Source organism: Thamnophis elegans, chromosome 1 (assembly GCF_009769535.1).
Source record: "Thamnophis elegans isolate rThaEle1 chromosome 1, rThaEle1.pri, whole genome shotgun sequence".
Lineage (NCBI taxonomy): Eukaryota > Metazoa > Chordata > Lepidosauria > Squamata > Colubridae > Thamnophis > Thamnophis elegans.
The window spans coordinates 168,907,744-168,932,523 of NC_045541.1; the positions used below are offsets into that span (position 1 = coordinate 168,907,744).

General features: G+C 42.6%; 1 protein-coding gene across 1 annotated transcript in view; it reads right to left on the reverse strand.

Moving 5' to 3' along the window:
• The window catches only part of UNC13A (unc-13 homolog A), a 127,440-nt gene that overhangs the window by 31,877 nt on the left and 70,783 nt on the right, over nucleotides 1-24,780 (reverse strand). The window contains exons 23-32 of the mRNA XM_032214197.1: nucleotides 15,708-15,776; nucleotides 13,471-13,560; nucleotides 12,314-12,448; nucleotides 9,496-9,629; nucleotides 9,263-9,348; nucleotides 8,275-8,401; nucleotides 5,721-5,817; nucleotides 5,101-5,244; nucleotides 3,650-3,733; nucleotides 970-1,047 (exon numbers count right to left, since the gene is read on the reverse strand). Coding sequence (XP_032070088.1) covers nucleotides 970-1,047; nucleotides 3,650-3,733; nucleotides 5,101-5,244; nucleotides 5,721-5,817; nucleotides 8,275-8,401; nucleotides 9,263-9,348; nucleotides 9,496-9,629; nucleotides 12,314-12,448; nucleotides 13,471-13,560; nucleotides 15,708-15,776 — 1,044 coding nt within the window. The remainder of the gene's footprint in view (nucleotides 1-969; nucleotides 1,048-3,649; nucleotides 3,734-5,100; nucleotides 5,245-5,720; nucleotides 5,818-8,274; nucleotides 8,402-9,262; nucleotides 9,349-9,495; nucleotides 9,630-12,313; nucleotides 12,449-13,470; nucleotides 13,561-15,707; nucleotides 15,777-24,780) is intronic.

The window sequence follows — 24,780 nt, forward strand, 5'->3', positions numbered from 1 at the left end:
CAGAGAGACCCCCCCTTGTGGAGTACAGTGAAGCCATTACCATGGCAACTCTGCAGTGCTGTACAGTAGAAGCCATTTTACGGCAGTATGGTAGAAACTGTTTTAAGGCACAACAGGCTATATCTTGTCTTACCCCCACTGTATTTGTTTTCAGAGAGTAAGTAATCTGTGTACCAAGTTTGGTTGAAATTGCTTGAGGCGTTCCAGAGTATGCTGGAAGATTCACACACACACAGCCATATATGTGTGTGTGTGTGTATGTGTGTGTTGTGTGTGTATGTGTATGTGTATGTGTATATGTATATGTATATGTATATATAGATGGAGTAGTATGCATGCATGTACATTTGTATGTATTTGTATTTGCTTAGTTATTTATTTACAGGGGCTTAAATGCTCCACCCCCAGTCTAAAGAGACACCAATGTAAGTCTGTTATACTATATTTAGCTGACAAAGGCAAAAAAAAAAATCAGTTTAGGGATTGGCTAAATTGATATGATGTCACAGAATGTTTGGCTGTTCAGAGTATTAATGATATTGTCAATTTGGCTTGAATTAAACCAATTTCAAACTGATTCAAAATTTGTACTTTAAAATACCTTTTGCCAATTAAAAGGGAAAAAAAGGCTTCTCATGAATTTTCCACCTGCTACCAGTTTGAGAAGCCCCTCTCTCTCCCAAAAGGAAATCAAAGAATCCAGAATTGATTTAGGGATCAAAAATCTTTTGAATTCATAGTTTCGGGCATGTCAGGCTGGGCATCAACACCTACCTTAATAAAATAAAAGAATAGTCTTTCCCTTATTGATGAGAAATCAAATCTACCCTCCAATGGATGAGTGGAGAAAAGACCTTGTAGAACAGCAGAGATGATGCCTGCAAGAAGTAACTAAGACCTCACATGTCTCTCTGTGCCTGTCTGGTTCACTTCCAACCCAGTTGTCTAAGATAGTTGAAAAATGCAAACCTCTTTCCCTCCCATAGCTTCAAACATCTTCTCTAGCTGGACACGTAACTGCTGTATGTTGTTCATCAGGATACAGGGCTGGAACAGAAGAATCACATATAGACAAACACATTTCAAGGCTGTTCTATCTCTGATCAACACACATATAAACACTGGGGTCGACATGGACATCAATTGTGATATGAAATGAAGCAACTCTTGCCCTGGAGGAACAGGACCAGATTCAGGTTAGATTTCTGGAGGAACTTCAGAAATGGTAAGAATGATCAAGCAATGGTGAAATGGTGTGTTCCCTTTGCTGAAGGGCTCCATACTGAGGCTGACATCTGACAAATTGACATGAGCCTAAAGTGGTTTAAACTGACATGAGCTTAAAGTTTTCCATTGTCATCTTCCAACTGTTTGGCAAACTCCCCAGTTTAATGTACAACTCTGGAATTTCCTTGTATTATACAGTCGTGGTGGCACAGTGCAGTATTGTAGGCTACTTCTGCTGACTGCCGGCTCCCAGAGTTCGGCAGTTCAAATCCCACCAGGCTCAAGGTTGACTCAGGTTTCCATCGTTCCAAGGTGGGTAAAAGGGGGACCCTGATTGTTGGGGGCAACAGGCTGACTCTGTAAACCGCTCAAAGAGGGCTGCAAAGCACTGTAAAGTGGTATATAAGTCTGAAGTGCTATTGCTCTCTGACTTTAGCAGATTCTGCACCAAAGAGAAGCTTGGAGTAGATTACATGTGAGGTCCTCCCAATTCTGTGATTCTAGGGTCTTCCAGTTTCAGGCAGGGCAATGTTGCTTAACTCATTTTTTTATTAAACCAATATTGTTGGTCCATCCTCCTCAGTTCTATTAAACCGATATTAAGGGAGACTGCAAGGTAAAGCTCTGAAATAAAAGCAATCTCTCTGAAGTTCTCCAGATGCATCAGACTTCCAGCAAAGAAAACTAGAAAAACAATAAAGAGAATATGTGTAGCTCAGGGTTGAAATGAAGGATCCAGGTGCTCTCTGAGCTTGGTTGTTTTCTTGCAGATGGTTCATTACCCCAACTAGGTAACATCATCAGTTACCTGGTTTGGGTAATAAAACATCTGCAAGAAAATTACCAAGCTCAGAGAGCAACAAGGACCCCTCAGAGCTGGAAAAGCCAAGTATCCCTATTGATGTTCACCGCCTATACAACTTCTGTGAAAACAGAAGAAGGGTCTTGAAGGCTATCTTAATCCATTCCCTATTTGCTGCAGGGATCTCACAGCACCCATATCCCTGTTTCCTGCCTTTGTTTAAATATTTCCAAGGAACAATTCATTTTCTAAGGCAATCTGTTTAGTTTCCCAACAGCTTTTGCTCTGCAAAAAAACTTCTCCATAACTTTTACCCAGCATCTACTTCTGTGCAATTTCTATACATTGCTCAAGGATGATGATTCCCATATTTAGGAACATTCACAAATGGACATGCAGAACAGAGGTGGTATTCAGCCAGTTCTGGAGAACTGGTAGCGGAAATATTGAGTAGTTCAGAGAACCAGCAAATAGGCCGCCCACGCCCCTGCTGCCTCCCAGGGTCCCAGCTGATCTTCTTTTGTTGCCCTGAACAGGAGAACGGAGCTGAAAGCAGGCTAGTGGGGTGGGGAGGGAATGGGGATTTTTCCAGTATCCTTTCCCTGCCTGCCATGGCCACCAAGCCACTCCCACAGAACTGGTAGTAAAAAGTTTTGAATCCCACCACTGATGCAGAACCTCGAATATTTGAAAGCTACCAAGAGATGTCTCCAGTCATGAAGCTAAACCTACAAAACTCCTTCAACTGTGAGTCACAAGCTTTGGTTTCCAAACTGTCTAGTGTTTGGTTTCTAGACCCTCTAGTCTAGAATGTCGTGTTTCCTGTTCACCTCCCTCTAATCACAGTACAGTTTTGTCAACATCCTCCTTACGATGCAGCATCCAGAACTGAGTGTAGCATTCTACTTCACCATAGAATGCAATGGTTGTTATTTTTTGTGATTTGAATACTACGTTTCTGTTCTGAGATGATACTGTGCTCACTTTCTAACACATACAGCAGTGATAGCTAACCTTTTTCTAAAGGTGTGCCAAAATTGTGTGTATGTGCGTGCCCACCCACCTGCGCATGTGTGCATAATCCCCTACCTATCCGCGCGTGCACAATTCCCCTGTCCATGCACGTGCGCGCCTCCCACTGGGGAGGAGGGAGGAGTTTTTAAAGTCCCCGGGCTCCGGAGGCTTTTCTGAAGCCTGGGGAGAGCGAAAATGGCTTTCCCTGGCCCTCCGAAAGGCCGAAAATCAGCTGGCCAGCACACACATGTGTTCCAGAGTTGCGGGCTGCCATACTGGCAACTATGGAGCCTATGAACCATAGGTTTGCCATCACGGACATGCAGGATATGAAAATAGAATCCATTTCAATGTAGGTAATTTATGACATCATCTTATAGCTGAAGAGATGTTTCTGGTACTGACAGGGGTCCTGCCAAAGGTATGCACCACTTCCTTTACAACAGTGAAATTGGTGGCATGTAAACTTAGTAAATAAATAAAAATAAATTTTCCACCCCCTCCCCATCCTGGAGCCCACTGGGCTCCTTGGGATCCCTGGTTCTGCAGGAAGATTTTAAAAGAAAAGGCATGTCAGAAACTGAAGGCATGAATGCAAGACATCACCACTTTTTCCTTCTCCTTGGCGCAGTAGGAAGCAAAGCCTTTAGAGATGATCTCAGCATACTGCAGCAGGACATTGCTGATGGTCTGAAAAGCAAAGTAAAGTCAATAAGAAAGACAAGGAGAATTTGAGCAGACATTGTGATCAAATTGTGATTTACTGGATTATAACAGGGCCTTCCACAATCTGATGCCCTTTGCATGTGCTGGATCATAATTTTTAGCATTCTTCAGCTAGCAAGTCCTGGCTTGGTAGATGGATGGTCTACATCAGGGCTGTCAAACTCCCGGCCCGGGGCCAGATGTGTCATGCTCTGGCCACGCCCATGCCTGGTTTAGCAAAGGGGGGAAAAGTCCACATAACGTCACGTGATGCCACCTGTGAGTTTGACACTCCTGGTCTACATAGTCAGTATCTCCTTTTCAATAATAGTTATACAAATACTTCCAGGCAGACCTTAAAAATAGGAATTGAGGATAAGGGTACTCTCAGAGCAGGGGTGGGTTCCTGCCAGTTCTAACTCTTCTATAAAAGAGGTTCCACAAATCTACAGTGCTGTTTAGAACTGGTTCCAGCTCCCTCCCCCTGCCCGTCCACACCACGCTTGCCCTGCCCGCCGCTCACCGATTGGCTGGCTCACCAATCGCCCCACCCGCCTCTAAGAGTCCTATCTAAACCTTAAAGTTCTCTTGGGGGGCTGGGGAGGGCAGAAATGAACAAAAAATGGGCTGGTTTTGTTGCTCAATTTTGCCACCATCAGCTGTCAGGAGCACTCTATACGCCTCCTAAATGCTATGCATGCCCTCCCTTTTTTGACAAAAACCAGCCCCATTTTTGCAAAAAATGAGCCCCTTTTTGCTCTTTCTTGGGGGGGGGTCACCCCCCAGGAGCACTCTATAAGCTTCCTAAAGATTATTCATGCTCTCTTTTTGAAAAAAAAATGCGTGTTTTTGCGAAAAATGGGCTGTTTTGGGGAGGTCTGCAGAGTGCAAAATCTTTTTTAAAAAATTTGCCTCGTCAAAATTTTGGTGCATCTTACACTTCGAAAAATATGGTATATAGAAGATGATTTTAACATCTGGTAACAGTTCTGTCTACCATGGACATTGAATGATATTTCTGTGTCATACCCAAGATCTACCTAAATCAGCCTACTGTTCCATTCCCCAGACACACTCTTCATCCCGCTTTAGCTAGCAGCTAGGAGGACGTCTTCATAACACTCTTGAGTCAAACAGAAATTGTCCTTCTATAGCTGTGGAAACCTTCTATAAAAAGATGGAACAATAGCATCAAGTCCGAAAATATTTTGATCTGCCTAGCAACTGCTTTCAGTTCAGAAAGTTTCCTTGGCTGGTCAACGTCTCTAAGAGTTGTTCCTCGATATCATTTCAAAAGCAGAAATTATAAGCACACGGCAGTAGTGACCATAGCAGGAGGAACTGCTCCTTACCTTGGCAAACCTGCGCATGTAATGGCCTACAATCTGTGGATCAGGGCACTCCAACTTCTTGATAATTTCAAAGCTTTGGTTGAGCTGGGAGAAGACATCAACCACAGAGCAGGAGAAAAGGGCATGCTCTGAGGTTTGTTGGAACTGGGAAAAGACCCAAGAAGATTGAATGAGAAGCTAACTTCTTTGAGAGGGAAAATAGGAAATTACTGTTAAAACATTTATCTTGCTAAACCCATTCTTGCCAATTCTGACAGTGAATTACTGAAATTCAAAAAAAGACTTTTTTCTAGTCTTATCCAGAGATGGCAAGAACCAAACTTGAGAACGCTTTGTTCTCAAAACTCATGTTCCGTGATTGAAGTGAAAGATGGAATTCTGGTGAATTAACAGAATATTCATAAGATAATTCATAAGATATTTTGCAAAGTTGTGCAGATAAATGTTTGACATGCTAATTGCTATGCGACCCTGGCTCTTTCTAAAATATGTCTCCGTCAAAAGTTGCCACAAAGAGCTGTGTTCCAACAGAATTCAGTTCTGAGGTTGTTTTTTTTAAAAAAACTATTATAATTACAGTGCTGATGAAACCAGATGCAAATCTTCAGCCTGATATCTACCCCATCTTTCTTGTCCCGTTCCAATGCTCCATGCAAGAAATCTCGTGACACTTCCTCATTCTCATCCAGCCACTGGATAACAAAAGGTTCAAACCACCTAGAGAAACACATGAAAAATGGTGTAAGGTTGAAATCGAAGAAAATCTATCTTGGCCAACTCCAGAGAATTTGAAATAGGGATGGGTAAGAGTTTTGTTCAGTTTTTCATCAGAACCTACCAAGCTCTAAAATTTTCATTAAAAACAGGATGAAAAGAATTTAGTTTTTTATTTAATGAATGAGGGAAAAGTGAAAAGAAAAGTACATCTTTTTGAAGTTTCCCCTCTTACAAGTTCTAGCTTTAGAAGTGTAAAATCGCTTAGTGCAGTTTCTAAAGAAATCTAAAGAAACTGGCATTAATTTTCTAAAAACTGAAAATTTTCTCCTAAAATATTAGTTAGAAGGGGCCATTGAGACCATGGGATCTAACCCCCTGCTTAATGCAGAAATTCGAATGAATGCATCCTGAGAATTGGCTGCTCAAGCTTCTGCTTGATCACAAGTGTTCTGTCTGACCAAAAAAACATTCTTCTGAAGCTCAATGCATGGTGGGAGATAAACAGAATCAAATAAACAATTTGAATAATTTGAAATGGGGCCATTCAATGGCTTGCTCTGGAGAAATGGGTAGGACCTGGAAAAGGCCTTTCCCAAAAACTTTTTGTTGCCATGTGCCAAAAGTGTGCGTGTGCACACCCATAATGCAATGTGTGCAGAACACCCCCATGTGCAATATCCCCTGCATGCCCCATCCCCTCTGCGCATGTATGCGCTTCTGCGCAGCCACCCGTCACGTTCTCCCCACCCCCGTTTTGAGTCTAGCAGCCTCCCTGAAGCCTCCTGGGACCCAAAATGGGCTGTGGGGGGGGGACGTCGCCCGAACCCCGTGCATGCGCGTGCGTCTCCTGCATGCATCCTGCCCTCTGTACATGCGCGGCAGAAACCCAAAAATCACCCGGCCAACAGGAGGTGCGGCTGGCTGGGGCGACGGTGCCACCTGTGACACACGTGCCATAGGTTTGCCATCACGGGCCTATTCTATACGGCCTCTCCTGAAGGCTGCCCTTAGATCCTTACAAGTACAGTTCCTACCCTTAAGCAGTTGCCAAGCAAGAACTGATTTTTAAGAATTCTCCATGGTTATACCTTATACAGGTAGTCCTTGACTTACAACGTTTCATTTAGTGACCGTTCAGAGTTACAACAGCATTGGAAAAAGTGACTTAAGGCCATTTTTCATACTTACAGCCATTGTAGCATCCCTGAGATCATCCCATCAAAATTCGGACACTTGGCACCTGGCTCATATTTATGATAGTTGCAGTGTCCTGGGATCAATTTGGTTGTGCTATCATTATTACATATGACCTATTACTTGCTATTTATATGTAAACTGTGAGCTTATGCACAGGAGACAAATTCCTTGTCTGTCTGATCACACTTGGAGAATAAAGAATTCTATTTTATTCTATTCTTCTTCTATTCTATTCATGTGATCATCTTTTACATCTTCTGACAAGCAAAGTCAATGGGGACGCCAGATTCACTTAACGACTGTGTCACTAACTTAACAACTGCAGTGATTCACTTAACAACTGTGGCAAGAAAGGGCATAAAATGGAGCATAATTCACTTAACAAATGTCATACTTAACAATAGAAATTTTGGGCTCAATTGTGATTGTAAGTTGAGTATAACCTGTATTAGTTATACTTTCTAATTCTACCCTTTTTGTGAAATGTGGTGTTTTGATTCTTTTGTGGCAGGACATAAAGTGAGATTTGGACATGAGAATGAGATGATACAGGGTTGGACTAGACAACCCCCAGGGTCCCTTTCAACTCTGCTATCATATTGCATTGTAAAGTAAAAACATTTTCTGAGTCTTGTAGAAGAACAGGAACCTTAAATGTCAAACCTCAAAATTCACACCTGCTGTATCTTAAGCTAAAGTTCAGCCAACTGCAAGTTCTCTAGAGGAAAAGCTTTTCTGCCTAGTAACAGCAGCCTAAATTAAGTGACCAATTAACACTGGCATAGCATATTTCCGTGTTTTACTGTTTTTGAGAAACTTATGAGTGTGCTTCTCCGCAAGGAGGTTGTTCAGATGTTCATATGGCTGTCTTGCCTATCTTGATCTGAACTTTGGTACCAAATAAAACCACTTCCCTTGATCTCAAAGTCTGAGTCCCTTATTTCCTGCAACACTTTTAGTGTATCTTTTATCTTGAATAATGCTTGTATGGGTTCTGCTCAACACTACAAAAGTCAACTCAATATTCTTTTGGAATGATAGCGTACTTTGAAATTTTCTGAGCTTGCCAAACTTTAAATATCTTCTTGGAGGTAGATATTTAGAGTTTTTTTATTAGTATTTGTAGGCCGCCCTTTTCCCTGAGGGGACTCAGGGCGGCTCACATAAAGTTTAAAGTTTGGCAAGCTCAGAAAATTTCAAAGTCGGCTTATGGTAAGTAAGGTCAAGGTTTAAGCATGAGGAAACCACAAAGGGACTTACGCAGGGTATTCAGGAACTCGGCTGGTGAAAGAAGGAAGATCTGTGACATATTCATTGTACAGCCATTTCACCTTAAAGTGCAAGTTCATATAGTCGGCACTCTTGCATAGCCGGTGTTTGTCATGCTCTACATAGTAGTGGAAGAGAAGAAGAGAATGAAAGAGAAAGAAGTAAAAAGGGATGGGAGCGCACAATTCTCCTACAGGCTACCAGGATCTGATTACTGAATTAGCCAAGCAGAATTATCTCCAGAGGTAAAACAAGATCCAAAAGCAAATTGTGGGAAACCATAGAAGAAATGTGGGGGTGGATGGGAAGTGCACATAGCTATGAGCGAGGACGGAAATGATACAAGGGTATAAACCTGTGAATGAATTGGAAGGTGGATGGTGTGCTGCCCCAGCAGTATATAGCTAGTGTAGGAATTAAGAAACTACCTCATGGGAAATGCAGGCAGAGACTGCCTTACGGGAAATGTAGTTCCATGGCATGCGATCACATCTCTGTTTCTGATTGGCCACCGGGGCATCTTGCCCACATGCAAAGTTTATAGCTGGGCAGTTCAATTGCTTTTGTGAACTGGAATAGTAGCTTTCTATATCTCCACTCAGCATGGGGATAAAATCATCATCTTTTTACACTACGTGATGGGACAGATCATGGAAGGTCAGAAGAATCTTAACACTGAACTGTAAGTTGTGTTATTAAGGATGCCTGATAATAAACGTGGTCTGAAAGAGATTCCTAAACGTGGAGTTAACTGGCTGCCCGAGTAGAACCTCATTGCCCGGAGCAGAACAGATGGTCTCTTCTGAAAATGTTTTAATGTGCATTTAACCTGGGTATAGGGTTTGGCATAATCCCAGTTTGTCCAGAAAGACCAGAAGCTCAACAGAACATGGAGGGAAGGAGGCAGAAGACACATGAGAATGTTTTAATAAGAATGAGTAGTGCAGCCTCTTCTTAAGACTTCAAGAAGAGGGCTCACCTTCCATTGCATACTTCATGTCCTGAGCGAAAAGGTTCCACATAACCTCTGCACTGATCTTTCCAACATTCAGCTCTTGAGGGAATCTGTTAAGAATTCAAAGGCAGAAATTCACTTTCATGTCAACATGAAAAATTCACTAAGGTACCATACCTGAATCCCACTAAAGACCGTGCATTAATGATTCGTGCATTTTCTTTCCCCTCTTTTGAGCACTCTCGGTATGTACTCACTGGTTGAGGCAGGGTGTGTATGAGTTCTTATCTTCCTCAATGATTGATACTATCAAGGTTATAAGTTTGGACCAAAAGTCTAGATTCTTGATGCTGGGACCCTGTTCCTCTGGTGGCACTTCACTCTTCTTGGACTAGGATGATTGGGTGGGAAGGAAGAATGAGGAAAAAAAATACACATTAGTTTGACCAACTCATCCTGTAGAAACCAGAAGATCAAGGAGAGATGAGAATTGAGTAGGTCAGTGATGGCGAACCTTTTCAGCACCGAGTGCTGAAACGGGAGCGTGCATGTGGGAATGTCAGAAACTGGAAGAGTAGCTCCCTGGTGAGTGCACATTGGAGCGATGGAAACCGGAAGAGCAGCTCCCCAGTGCACATGCACATCAGAGTTGGGTTTCAAATCACGGCACTACCGGTTTGCTCATGCTCACATGTCCAGGCGGGTGGGTGGAGCCTTCCACCGCCGCCACTACCGGTTCGGCCAATCAGGGCTGAATCAGCCCACCTCTGATGCACATGCCAGGAAGCTGAACTTCCTGTTTTTGGCACGCACACATGCACCAGCCACCTAGTCTTCCAGTTTCTGACATGCACGTGTGCATGAAGACCAGCTGCTGGCAGGCATGCATGCACTGGAACCCAGAAGAGCAATGGGCAACAGCTGGCGTGCCCGGAACAATGGCTCTGCATGCCACTTCTGGCACATGTGCCAAAGGTACACCATCACAGGAGTAGGGCATCATTAGATTAGAGGCCTTCCTCAAAGTGATGCTTTTCATCACTTCTCCAGTCCTTTTATTTCCCAGTCAACATTTTTATTTATTGTAATCTGTCAAATAGAAATGAAAACAGGAATAATATAAAAATATAATGACAGGGACGATAGGCACATTAGTGCACTTATGCATACCGCCTCTATGGACCTCTTAAGAATGAAATGAGGTCCATGGAAGTCAACATGTGACTAAAATTGTGAAAATTTGTAGCTGAGACAACTGACTCAGGTAGAGCATTCCAGACTTTGACAACTCTATTAAAAATATTGTATTTTCTACAGTCAGGTTTAGAATGATTTACCGTATTTTTTGGAGTATAAAACACTCCGAAGTATAAGACGCACCTAGCTTTTGGGGAGGAAAACAAGGCGGGGGGAATCTGCCTCTGCCTTCCAGCAATTTTCCTTCTTGCAGCAAACAGTAAACAGCAAACAGCACAGACAATATATACTGTTTGTGGTATTACATTTCAGACTAGTACAGATGCTGTTAAAATTGATGTGGTTTCTGGAAGTAAACATTCTCTGCTATTGCTTCTTGTCCTGCCCTCAGGTGCTTTGGAGAATATTTTGACTCCCTCTTCTTTGTGGCAACCCCTGAGATATTGGAACACAGCTATCATGTCTCACCTAGTCCTTCTTTTCATTAAAGTAGACATACCGAGTTCCTGCAACGGTTCCTTATATGTTTTAGCCTCCTGTCCCCTAATCCTCTTTGTTGCTCTTCTCTGCACTCTTTCTAGAGTCTCCACATCTTTTTTACATCATGGTGACCAAAACGGAACGCAGTATTCCAAGTGTGACCTTACCAAGGCATTATAAAGTGGTATTAACACTTCACGTGATCTTGATTCTATCCCTCTGTTTATGCAGCCTAGAACTGTGTTGGCTTTTTTGGCAGCTGCTGCACACTGCTGGCTCACATTTAAATGGTAATACACTAGGACTCCAAGATCCCTCTCACACTTACTACCATTGAGCAAGGTACCACTTATACCAGTGATGGTGAACCTTTTTCGCCTCGGGTGCCAAAAGCACGAGCATGCCTGCTATTGTGCGTGCTTGTGTGTCCAACCCCATAACTCAATGCCCCTGCACCGTGCCCCCTGCGCATGCATGCAAGCATCCCCTGCTGCCCCACGCATGCGCATACTGCTTTCTAGGACCCTAGGGAGGGTGAAAACGGCCCCCCCTGCCCCTCCCAGAGGTCAGAAATGGCCCGTTTCCCGACTTCTGGTTTGCGTGTTGGGCAGTTTTTTGCCCTCCGGAGGCTGCAGGAGGCTTTTGAAAAATGGCTGAAAATGAAGGCTGAAATCAGCTGGCCAGCGCACACATGCACGCTGTAGCTGATAGGGCCCTAAGAAATGGCTCTGGGTGCCACCTGTGGCATGCGTGCCATAGGTTCACCATCATGGACCTATACTGTACCTGTGCATTTCATTTTTCTTGCCTTAATGTAGAACCTTACTCTCTTCACCATTGAATTTCATTTTGTTAGATAGTGCCCAATGTTCAAGTTTGTCAAGATCCTTCCGTCTCTTAAGCCTGTCTTCTGGAGTGTTGGCTATTCCTGCCAGCCTGGTGTCATCTGCAAATTTGATGAGTTCCCCATTTATCCCCTCATCCAAATCATTGATGAAGGGGTTGAAGAGTACTGGGCCTAAAACAGAGCCTTGGGGTACAGATATATGGTAGGTATTCCAAACAGTTGAACTCTTTAAGATTGGTCTAGCATAGATTTTATAAGATCTAGTTAGCAATACAATGTTTCCAGAAAAGAAGCTTTGTAGAAATAAGTTGTCAACTCTTAGTGCTTTTTTTAGCAACACTGTTACAGTGAATCTTGAAGCGTAGATCGTCAGAGATAAGGACACCTAGGTCCTTAACAAAGTGAGGGTCATCTGCTATATCAATATCACCTACCTTGTACTTGACATTCTGATTATGTTTATCAATATGTAAGACAGAGCATTTATTAATCAAAATTTGAAGTTGCCAACATGGCCAAAGGCATCTATGATAAAGTGCCAACCCACTTACAGGATCAGTTTGGTATTCACGACTATAAAGTTCATGGCAGTTGTTGAAGATGTATTCATAAGTTGAGTTGAGGCAGGCCTTCACACAATCCTTTACCACCTGACTGGCTCGTGGTGGACTCTGGAGCTCTTGGACCTGCACAAAACAGTGATAAGAAAGGGTGCCAGTTATTAGAATTAATTAATATAATAGGGATGCGGTGGCTCAGTGGCTAAGACGCTGGGCTTGTCAATCAGAAAGGTCAGCAGTTCAGTGGTTCGAATCCCTAATGCTGCGTGATGGAGTGAGCGCCCGTTACTTGTCCCAGCTTCTGCCAACCTAGCAGTTCAAAAGCATGTAAAAAATGCAAGTAGAAAAATAGGAACCACCTTTGGTGGGAAGGTAACAGTGTTCCGTGGGCCTTTGGTGTTTAGTCATGCTGGCCACATGACCACGGAGATCTCTTTGGATAGTGCTGGCTCTTCAGCTTTGAAATGGAGATGAGCACCGCCCCCTAGAGTCGGGAACAACTAGCACATATGTGCGAGGGGAACCTTTACCTTTAATTAATATAGTGCCTACTTGAAGAAGCATCAGACTAAAAGAGGCATAAAGGATGATTGGAAAATATGTCTTAAAATGAGAAACTGAGGAAACTGGTTATGTTTAGCCCGGAGACAAAAACATGTGAGGGGGATATGAAATATCTGGAGGAGTATCACCTGGAAACAAACCAAGACCTGTAAACTTTCAACTCAGTGTGCAGGACACACAATATAGAAAAGCAAATTTCACTTTAATGTGAAAACAAGCTTTTTAGAATTAAGAACAGGTTGGCAAGGAAGAGCTTCTCTAGGGAGGTGGTAGGTTCCCTTTCATTGGATTTTTAAAACAGAAAGTGAACCATCCTATTATTTTAATTACCAAGAACATCTCTTGACCCAACAGGCATATTCTTACAAAGCTTTTATTTTTCTGAATCGCTTTCTGGATTGAGCCCAGAGTCAGAGACGTTTGAATTTGGTTGGGCTATTTCTGGAGCTTTGGAACAATGGAACGGGCTATGCTTGCACAACTCTAAACCAGATTAAATCACACAATAAGTAGTATCAGAAATTAAGGAAGCACAAAATGATATTGGCTTCCATCTTTCCAGGATGGAAGAACTGGAGATTTACCTTCATCCGGAAGAACGTGATGCTGGTCAAGAGGTCCACTGTTGATTTAAGGTCCTGCAGTCTTTCAGGACTGCTGGCAGGGAAATTATTCTGAGAAATAAGAGAAAATGCAGCCATCATTTGATATGTCTTCGTTCATCTGAGAACCTAAACTCCATACCACTGCCTTTAATCTGCTTGTACACCTCTTTTTGGACCACTTTCTGGCAATACTATTGTTCTTAATAATCCTGTATATAGCAACAGAAAATAAGGATGGGAAAGACATTTGGTTCTCACTCTCAGGGAAATTTCTAGTGCTGGTGGTGGCTGAATTGGTGGTAATAAAAACTCCCCCCCCCCAAATCAATAGTGAGCTTCATTCACTACTAAATCGATGAGATCTTCCCCATCCCCATGCATGTGAAATGCTTAAAATGCTATTGTAAAAAAAACCTGAATTGACCCTGAATAGCAACATCTGTCAGGATTCTTTCATTTCTTCCTCTTCTCAGGTTGTTTTGGGCTTGATTTTAGTTTTTTTTAAAAAATTTCACATTTATTATTTTTTATAAACAACTCAAGATGGCAAATATACCTAATACCCCCTTCCTCCCTTTATTTTTCCCACAATAACAATCCAATGAAGTGGGGCTGAGAAAATAACTGGCCCAGAGTCACCCAGCTGGCTTTCACACTTAAAGAGGAACTAGAACTCACAGTCCCCTGGTTTCTAGCCTAGTGCTTTAACCACTAGAAATAAACTTGCTCTCTTGCCTTGTTGCTCTGTGAATGGAACTGGGTTATCTTTTTCAAGGTCATTTCTACAAATGCCCTGTACAGCATGGATTATCTTTCAGTCCACATCTCTCTGATAGTTTTTGCCTGCCACACCAGACTGGGCATTCCATCAATGAAGCGGTATGACTTTGTGGGTTCTAGGACAGTGTTGGCGAACCTTTTCAGCAGTACGTGCCGAAACAGGAGTGTGTGTGCGCGTCACAAAACTGGAAGAGCAGCCGCCCGGTGCGCATGCACGTACCAGGAAGATGATCTTCTGGTTTCTAGCGTGCCACCTGGTCTTCTGGTCTCTGGCATGCATGTGCATGTGAAGACCAGCTGGCATGTGCCAGAAACTGGAGGAACAGCTGGCCAGTGCATATGCCCGTGCAGGGAAGATGATCTTCCGGTTTCCAGCAGATGTATGCGCATTGGCCAGCTGGTCTTCGTGCACGCAGAAATGGGAAGACCGGGTGGCCGGTGCACATGTGCGCTCCAGAAACCAGAAGATCATTTCCCCAGCACCCGCATGCGTGCCAGGCAGCTGCTCTTCTGGTTTTCGGCATTCCCACATGCGTGAAGACCAGCTGGCTGACACGCTGGAGCCCAGAAGAGCAATGGGGGATGGCTCACGTGGCTGGAGAGATGGTTCTGTGTGCCACTTCTGGCACACGTGCCATAAGTTTGCCATCACGGTTCTAGGAAGTGTGCCTCCTCTATCATAGACCCTATTTTGAGGAACAACTTTCCCTCTCAGATATGGACAGCTTTGACTTCTGGAAGGCCACGAAGACCTGGTGATTCCCCCAAGCACTGAGGCCAGGAAGTTAGCAGAATACAGAATAGCAGAGTTCTGAGGTGTATGTAGGCCTGCTTTTTAGATTGTTATTGAGATTTGAGTGGGGCACTTCAACTAGATTTTTCTTTACTGAAATTGTGACTTTGGTTTTGATTTATCTTTCTACATCACCCAGAGTGCCTTTGGAGATAGGTAACCATATAAACATGTTGAATGAATGAATAAATGAACGAATGAACGAACTAGAAAACTGGGAGCAAGTTTAATGTTTAGATAGTGTGCTTCTTGTTACCTACATAAACAAAAGAGGAGTAAAAACTTGCTTCTTTTCATACAATGACAAATGAAAATTCAAGAAACCAGCCTTTGATTACCTCAAAGAATCTGCCTGTTTCAGAGGTGGTATCCAGCAGGTTCTGACCAGTTCTGGACAGCCGGTAGCAGAAATTTTGAGTAGTTTGGAGAACCAGTAAATACCACCTCTGGCTGGCCCCGCCCCCTCTATTCTCTGCCTCCCAAGTCTCAGCTGATCAGGAGAGAATGGGGATTTTGCAGTAACCTTCCCCTGCCACGCCTACCAAGCCACACCCACCAAGCCACACCTACAGAACTAGAAGTAAAAAAATTTGAATCCCACCATTGGCCCATTTCTCCGTTCTAAGCAAATGCTCCTACTTACCCGATACATTGAGAGATCGATCCTCAGGGAATTGTGTAGCTGGTCCAGCAGTTTGACAAACCGTTCTTTCTGCAAAATGAGAGAGCCCCCAAAGCAGGTCAATGAAGTTAAAATAGTGAGACCTTGAACCCCCTCCCACCGTGCCCCACCGTTGGTCTTGAACTTGGTTCAGGCTTGTTAATATAATCAAAGATTAAGAAATCATTCTTGAACTTTAGGGCAGGGAATTGGTTAAGTGATGCAAAGCTAAAAGACACCTACAAATGATCTTATTTGGCCTATTTTCTTTTGGACATTAGTTGGAAGAATCCTACCACCACCACCCATTTCCCTCCAATTTACCCTTACCATCTTCTTTTTTTGTGAGGAGCACGCCAGATTTGAGGCACAATTACAGTTTTGTTGCAGACTTACAGAGAAAGAGTAAGACGTCCACATTTTGGAGTAAATGGCAATCCACTGGCAATTCCAGTTCTCTCTTTATGGAATCCTGGTTTAGCTGCTTATGCCTTGATCCAAAAAAATTGGACCAGTGAACTTGGCAAAACCTATGCATTTGGCCCTCTTTTATCGGGGAACAATCCCACTTGACTATCTAACCTTAAGGATGCTGTTGTTGTAAGGGCCCACTGCTACAGTAATAAGCTCCAGAACTTTGTTCTGGTTTTTTGCAGAGAGAGAAAAAAAAGGAAAACCAGATTTGATTCTCTAATCCAGGGATGGGCAACCCGTAGACCCAAATTTTCTTCTTTGCTGATAGGTGGAACCCTGGGGAAGATCACCTACTCTGGTGGTCCCAACTTCCTATACCTGACTAGGATTGATTCAACCTATTGGGGTGTATCGAGCAAGATTTCTTGATTAAGATGCTTCTGCCATCATTACTACCACAGTTCCCAAAGATTCTTGAGCAAAGCAGAGGAGACAAGGGACTTAGCATTGGTGCGACATTGCATGCAAAGAGCAAAACAGTCCTTTAGAAAATAACCACCCCTCAGGGCACCCCAGTCTTCCCCCAATCCAATCACACAGGCTAACTCCCATCCTTTTAACTGCATCTCCCTGCCCTTCCATCTCTGGCTTTCCGAGGCCTAGTCCCAGCTGATGCTGTATTTCTTAATAACACTGGGCATGCGCAGCCACGCACGGTATGAAACGTTTGCCAAATTGCCAGGCTGATGTCAAACAAACTCCCTCCTGGCTTCCGGGCTACAATCACATTTGCTGTTCTTTTTAACATGGCTCAGTGATATTAAGAAACCAGACCCATGCCTGCCATTAAGACTCAAGTGGAGAAAAAGTATATGTTAGGATTGTGCTGTACATGTAGATTGCTGTCAGTTTGTGTATCAGGGATCTTTGTCGATGGAATGTCAGGCACCTACTCTCTCTCTTTTTTTTTTTACCCAATTCTTCAGTGTAACTTCTGTGATAATTTATCTATTTTATTTTTGTTTATTTTATTTATTTATTTCATCAAGCGTATTAAATAACATATATAAAGTATAAACATGATTTTGAACACGTGAAATGGATACAAATAAAACAGAACATTAGGACAGGGATGGTAGGCACGCTGGTGCGCTTATGCACGCCCCTTACAGACCTCTTAGGAATGGGGTGAGGTCCACAGTAGACAGTCTAAGATTAAAATTATGGGGGTTTGGGGAAGAAACCACTGAGACAGGTAGTGCATTCCAGGCATTGACCACTCTGTTGCAGAAGTCGTATTTTCTGCAATCGAGTTTGGAGCGGTTTACCTTAAGTTTGTATCTATTATGTGCTTGTGTATTGTTGTGGTTGGAGCTGAAGTAGTCATTGACAGGTAGGACATTGTAGCAGACAATTTTATGTACTACTCTGAGGTCAGACCAAAGGCGGCGTGGTTCTAAGTTGTCTAAGCCCAAAATTTCAAGCCTGGTGGCATAAGGTATCCTGTTGTGAGCAGAGGAGTGGAGGACTCTTCTTGTGAATTATCTCTGGATTTGCTCGATTGTATTAATGTCCGACATGCAGTGCGGGTTCTAGACAGATGAGCTGTATTCAAGAATTGGTCTAGCAAATATTTTGTATGCTCTGGTTAGCAGTACAATATTACCAGAGAAGAAACTACGCAAGATTAGGTTAACAACTCTTAATGCCTTTTTGGCAATATTGTTATAGTGGGCTCTGTCACTTAGATCAGTGGTCTCCAACCTTGGCAACTTTAAGACCTGTGGACTTCAACTCCCAGAGTTCCTCAGCCAGCAAAGTTGAAGTCCACAAGTCTTAAAGTTGCCAAGGTTGGAGACCACTGACTTAGATCATTAGATATGAGTACTCCAAGGTCTTTGACAGTGAGGGTCATCATTCTTTCTATGACTAAGAATGGCACATCTAGGGAAACAACCTATATTTTCCTTTATTCAAGTCTTCCTCCTCAATTTTGCCATTGCCTCTGTTGTGTCTTTTAGGTTTGATTTTCTCAGGACTGGAACTTATTCTCTTATCCTTGACCCTATGTTAGGATAGCATCGATTCACTTCTATGGGAGAAAAGAAACTCCAACAACACAGGAGTACATTTGACAGCACGATGGTAGCGGAAGGAAGTGTGGTAACCCATGATCTAGGAAAAAATAAATCCAGTGGCCCTCCTGAAGTTACAATTGCATAGAAGTGAATAGGCATTGTTCACCATTTAACCCCTGGTTTATATAACTCCACCATCTGAAGTCCCATAAGGGATGAACTGAAAGTGCATTTCATGTTTATGTGGGTTTTAAGTTCTCAGTGGCCTTGATTGCCTGACAAGCAAAAAGGCAGAATATAAACTGTGAAAACAAATAATATATGTTCTCTGTGTTGATGAAATAACAAGGGCAGATTGAGTGGTAGGAGGTTTTATAGCAAAAGCTTCTCCCTAGAGTTACATCAATTTACCATCATGCATATATTCTACAAGCTGTTCTATGTTAAATGTATGAAAATGTGCTTCCTTTGTTTGATTTATAATGCTCCTTAGCTACAATTTGATTTTAGTTTTGATTTGAATAATGGTTTGTTATATCTTTAGCTTTGTCTGGTCATTGGTGGGGCTTTCACTCCATCTATGTTACTCTTGTTATTTGATAAAATGTTGTAGGGAAAGCAATTTTGATGGAACGGTGGATTTTACTGCATAAATGTTATTTTTAGGTATGTTTCTCTACTACAGATTTGTTTTCTTATTATTCAATAATGCATATTGATAAGCTATTGGGGGAGGGAAAACTTAAATGAAAAAATTCGGGTAGTCCTCACTTAACCACCACGAAAGAATTTTGAAAAGTCTTTGTGGTCATTAAATGGATCATCATGTGATCTAATGTGATTTTATGACCAATTTTTACAAAAATTGTAACATGAGCCGCTGCAGTCATTACATGAATTATGTGGTTATCACATGAATTCATTCTCTCAAATGGAGATATTTTTTTTAAAATCAGAAAGTGGCAGAAACACTGCAAATCATGTTCATGCGAGTGTTGAATGCTGCAACTGGTCGTAAGTGCAAACTGGTTGTGAAGCACCCAAAATGCAATCACATAACTATGGGTGTGGTATGGCACTTGTAACTTTAAGGATCAGACATAAATAAATTTTGGGGAGTTGGTTACAATGAACAGAATGGAATGGAATGGAATATTCTTTACTGGCCAAGTGTGATTAGACACACAAGGAATTAGTCTCTGGAGCATAAGCTCTCAGTGTACATACAAACAACAAAGTAATATAATCAGAGGATACTAATTGAAGAAAGTAGTAGGGAAGATGAGATGGATAATAGCAATACAGCCCTATTACATGGGCAAATATCCTTAGATATAAGACAGTGCTATGGGAATGACCATACTTTTCGGAGTATAAGATGCACTTTTCCCCCCTAAAAGAGGGTGGAAATCAGAGGTGGGTTCCTACCAGTTCGCACCTATTCGGTAGAACCGATTTGTCAAATCTACCGAACCGGTTAGAAGAGGTTCCACCAGTGGACCCGGAAAGCAGGCCACACCTACAGAAGAGGTTCCAAACATTTTTGAAACCCACCACTGCCACACACACACACACACACACACACACACACACACACACACACACACACACAGAGAGACAGAGAGACAGACTGACACAGAGAGAGAGAGAAAGAGAAAGAAAGAAAAAAGAAAGAAAAAGAGTGAGAGAGAGATGAAAGAAAAAAAGAAAAAAGGGACAGAGACAAAAGGAAAGAAAGAAAGAAAGAAAGAAAGAAAGAAAGAAAGAAAGAAAGAAAACATATGGGTGGCAAGCCACTCCCACCAGGCCACATGGCTGGCAAGCCACTCCCACAAAGGAGGCCACACCCACAGAGTAGGTTCCAAAAATTTTTGAAACCCACCACTGGTGGAAATGTTGATGCGTCTAATACACTGAATACAACCATTTTTGGCCTCCCAAAACCCTGCCCTGCGAATCCCGTTTTTGCCAAAACCAGGCCCTATTTATTTTTTATTTTTATTTTTTGCAAAAATGGGGTGTGCAAAGGGTTTGTGAGGCCTGCAGAGTGCTCCTGGAGGTCAGGAAGGGCAACATCTATTTTTTTTTTCTTGTTTTCCTCTTCGAAATCTTATACTCCAGTGCATCTTATAGTCCCAGAAATACAGTAGGTGTTCAACAGAGCTATGGCACAAAGGAGAAAACTACCTTTGTGTTTAGTTGTTTTGCCATGCAATGCCTTGTAATGGTGTCCAGAGGGGAGGAGTTGAAACAGTTTATGTTCAGGATGTGAGGGGTCTGTAGATATTTTCTCAGCCTCCTTTCTGACCCATGCAATACGCAAATCCTCAATGGAAGGCAGGATGGTTGCAATTGTTTTTTCTGCAGGTATAACTATCCATTGAAGTCTGTACCTGTTTTGTTTGGTTGCTGTGCCAAACTAGACAGTTATAGAAGTAGAATGTTGAATGATCGTAAAGCAACCAGTTGTTAAGTGAGGACTATCTTTACAATAGCTGCATGATAAGTCATTTTATGCAATGTAATGTTTGATTTGATGCATAAACATACAGTGGAAAATCAGTACAGCAGTAGAGAAAAATAATCTTGATTCAACGGCAAGGCTTTCTGGCACAGTTTAAAATAACTTGTGGGTGAGTGGAAAAATTGCACCCGGATTTATTTTATGTGTCATTCTATTTATAAAAAATGATGAGGCTTAAATGTAATTGTATCTGCAATTGACTGATGGCAAATTTGTCAATGCCTATGGTGCTCAAATGATGCTCCAGTTGTTTTGGGACTGCATCCAAGGTGCCTATTACTTTGGTACTACCCTTTGCCATAGTCATTCTATTTCTATTTGTAGGTCTTTGTATTTTGTTATCTTCTCCTGTTCTTTCTCTTCTATTCTGCTGTCTCCAGGCACTGCCACATTATATTATTATTATTATTATTATTATTATTATTATTATACTACAATTGTATCACAGCGGCCAGTTGTTTCGCCAGATTTGGCATTGGTTACTAGTTGGGCCCCACTCAGGGGCCTAGGACGTCGTAACGTATTTTCGTAATATGCGTGCAGATCCAAGCAGTGTGGCTTTTTGCATTTGAAGAATGCAAATTATTATTATTATTATTATTATTATTATTATTATTATTATTATTATCATCATCATCATCATCATCATTATTTTCTATTCATTAAATATGAAGCTCAGCCTATAATAATAATAATAATAATAATAATAATAATAAATATTATTATCATCGCATCATTATCATTATTATTTCCAACTGCCCTTTTAAGGCAAAGATTTGAGAAGAAATTAAAATAAAAAGCATTTTAAAAGCTTCTCAGAGTTTACCTTCTTTCATTGGTTAAGAAACTGGCTGAGTTCAGCCTCTTAAATGAATGTGTTCCTTGCTAGGCCTTTTGCTAGAAAATATGGAGTAGCCAATGTCAACAGAAGGAGGGACATCTGCAGAGGGGTCAAAAAAGTCAAGATGGCAGCCCTGCCCATGGAGTTGCAAAAAAGCCCCATTTTTACATGCATGACAGCCGCCATCATCATCAGTATTTTTGAATTCCCTGCAGCAGGACACCAATCCCTGACCCACCAATCGATCATTTCCCATGGTAGCATTTCAATGCCTTTGGGAAACTCCTCCTTGGATCGAATAATTAAGGAATTTTAAGGGGACCAAACTTGCTTTCAAAAAAACCTGACATAGTATCTTTACTTCATGTATGATTGTTGTTGTTTTTTTACTGTCGTAAAGGATGTCTTTTGTGCATAGTGATGGACTTGTGTGTGTGTGTGTGTCTGTTACAATCTCCATTTAAAAATATAAAGCTACCTTCCTAAAGTCTTCTAACTAGTCCGCTATACTTGCTTCACAGCTCTTCCAAAATCCTTTCTCCCCCTAACACCCCAACCTCATCCCAACCTAGTCTCTGCAATCATGCATTTCTGTCTCTTCCCTTCCAGGACGTTGTTCCCACTCCCTCCAGCCCCTTCCTCCCCTCCCTCTCTCCCTCCCATCCTCCCCCTCCCCTGTCCTGCCTCTTCCTCTAGCCCTAAGGCACAAGAGACAACGAGAAGCGATCCTTGCAAAAAAAAGAGCACAGATGCGCATCCGGCAAACATAGGCTCCGTAGCACGCCTTAGCACCGGCCACGGCACACAGAGGGTTAAAGCGACACAGTCTGGTTTTTTGGGGGGGAGGGAAACACCCAATTTTTAGGCTCTCTGAGAGGAAAAAAAGAAGAAAGAAACAAGATTTGTACACAACCTAACATTTGCTTTATCAAAACAATACGACTTTTTGCAGCGGTGACTCAAGACACATAAACGGAAAGAGGCTCACACAGACCTTAACCAGAGGACAAAACTGGCTATGTGAAGAAGCACATCCAGAGGCTTGTTAAGACACATCTCGGTCAGGATGAGAAGAGGTTGGGTCTCCCCGCCCCACCCCAAAACGTGTGAACTTTGTTGCTTGGGCCGATTAGCCCACAATAGTCTCACATTCGGTGATGGAAACTGTTGATTTAGAACAGGGGTCACCAAACGTGGCAACTTTAAGACTTGTGGGCTTTATCTTCCAGAATTGCCCTGCCAGCATGGCTAGCTGAGGAATTCTGGGAGTTGACATCCTCAAGTTTTAAAGCTGCCCAATTTGGAGACTCCTAATTTAAGGGAACATGATGAGGTCAGACGAAGCCATGAAGCTAGATGTCACAGGCTTCGAACGGTGTGTGAACAAACCTCTGTTAGCTGACTTTTTAAAAGTGCACAAGAGAGAGAGAGAGAAGATGCATTTTAGAGACGCTTTAGAAAAGGTAAAAAACATAATGGCATTTGTCATCTGAAAGAGACCACAGCTCAAGGTCACTTCCCCCAGGGCAAACATGTAAGGACCTCACTGGATGGATCCACCCCAACACACAAACACACACAAACACACACCAGAAACTACAAGTAGAGGGCCTAGTTGGGTTCCTAATCTTCTGAAGCAGGACTTCAGATGCAGAGTAGAAATCTGCACCCCTTTTGATGGAAGGTTTGCTCCCACTTGCTCCGTTTTATACGGTTTTCTGGTTTTCAGATTACATCAAAGCTAATTAAAGCATTAATTAGCCCCAAGGTGGCACAGTGGTTAGAGTGTGGTACTACAGGCTACTTCTGCTGATTGCCGGCTGACTGCAATTTAGCAGATGGAATCCCTCCAGGTTCAAGGTTGACTCAGCCTTTCATCCTTCTGAGATTGGTAGAATGAGGGCCCAGATTGTTGGGGGCAATAGGCTGACTCTGTAAACTGCTTAGAGAGGGCTGTAAAGCACTGTGAAGCGGTATATAAGTCTAGGTGCTATTGCTATGATGCTGTGTATCGGTAAACAGAGAATAAGTGCTGGAGATGACATGAGCTTGACTTTACCAGGCAACTGATGCCTCTTCTGATTGGCAGATGCTTCCTGAAAGCTCAGGCAAAGAGATGTCTTTGCAAAGATTTAGGAAATGTGAAATCACCTAAGCCTCATGACCCAGTGGGTTAATAGAGAGGCAGCCATCTCGTCCAAGGCTCCAGCAAACATTTTGTATGTGTTTGTATTGCTTTGCTCGCATTATGCAGTTGTGAGTCCATAATGTTCCATTGAAAGAGCAGTAAGGAAACTCAACAAGAAGAGCAAAGAGCTGAGTGGACCAGCTCCATCCTGTAGTGGCCTTCTAAAGCAGCCTCCAGTCTGTAGTGGAAGCTGCTCCATTACCCACACTGCAGCCATTCCATTTAGTTTCAGCGTAGGAGGGGAGAGGCCTGGCCTTCAACAGAACATTCCAGTGTTGTTTTGCTTCCAACGGGTTCTTTCTGGATCCCCTTGGATTCATGCCTCTGAATGTGGATCCTCAAGAAACCACAACAGAATGCCCAAATAAATGCCTCATCCTTGTTGTGGTTGGCTTGATAAACAGCCAAGGATTGGAGAAAGAGATGGAGAAGCCAAGCAAGTCTGCTTCGTGGGGACTGTCACCAGCTTCCAGATTATGAATCCACTGAGAACCAGAAGCAGAAGGCCCTACCTCCAGTTTTCACAGAGAGTTTCTTCTCCCACTAGTTTGCTTTCCTGGAGAAGCCAAACACCATTTGTTCCACTACACCTGCCTAACTGAATAGGGAGTGAGGCAGGTGAAGAGGTGCAGAGAGATCTAGAAGTATGATTTGGGGGCTTTCCTTTTTAAAGCAGAGATGGGTCACTTGAGAGTTGGAGGCACCCCCCAGCATCCCATCTGCTTAACTGAGATTTAGGGGGCATTTTATAGAGGGGAATGGGAAGACAGGGGCTCCAGGGGAGGAAATGCTCCCCTGCCCACTTTTAAAACCTGCCTAAGATCCTGCAGTCAAGCAGAAGAAGGGTGGAAGATTTTCAGCCTTAGCCCTTCCCATGGCATCATCCCCTGATCTTTGTTAATAAAAAAAAAAAGACAACCCCCCACTTTCAAAAATTATATTGGCAGCCATGATGGTACAATCAAATCTCTGCCTGTTTGTGATCTGTTTGTGATGTGTATTTTTTAACC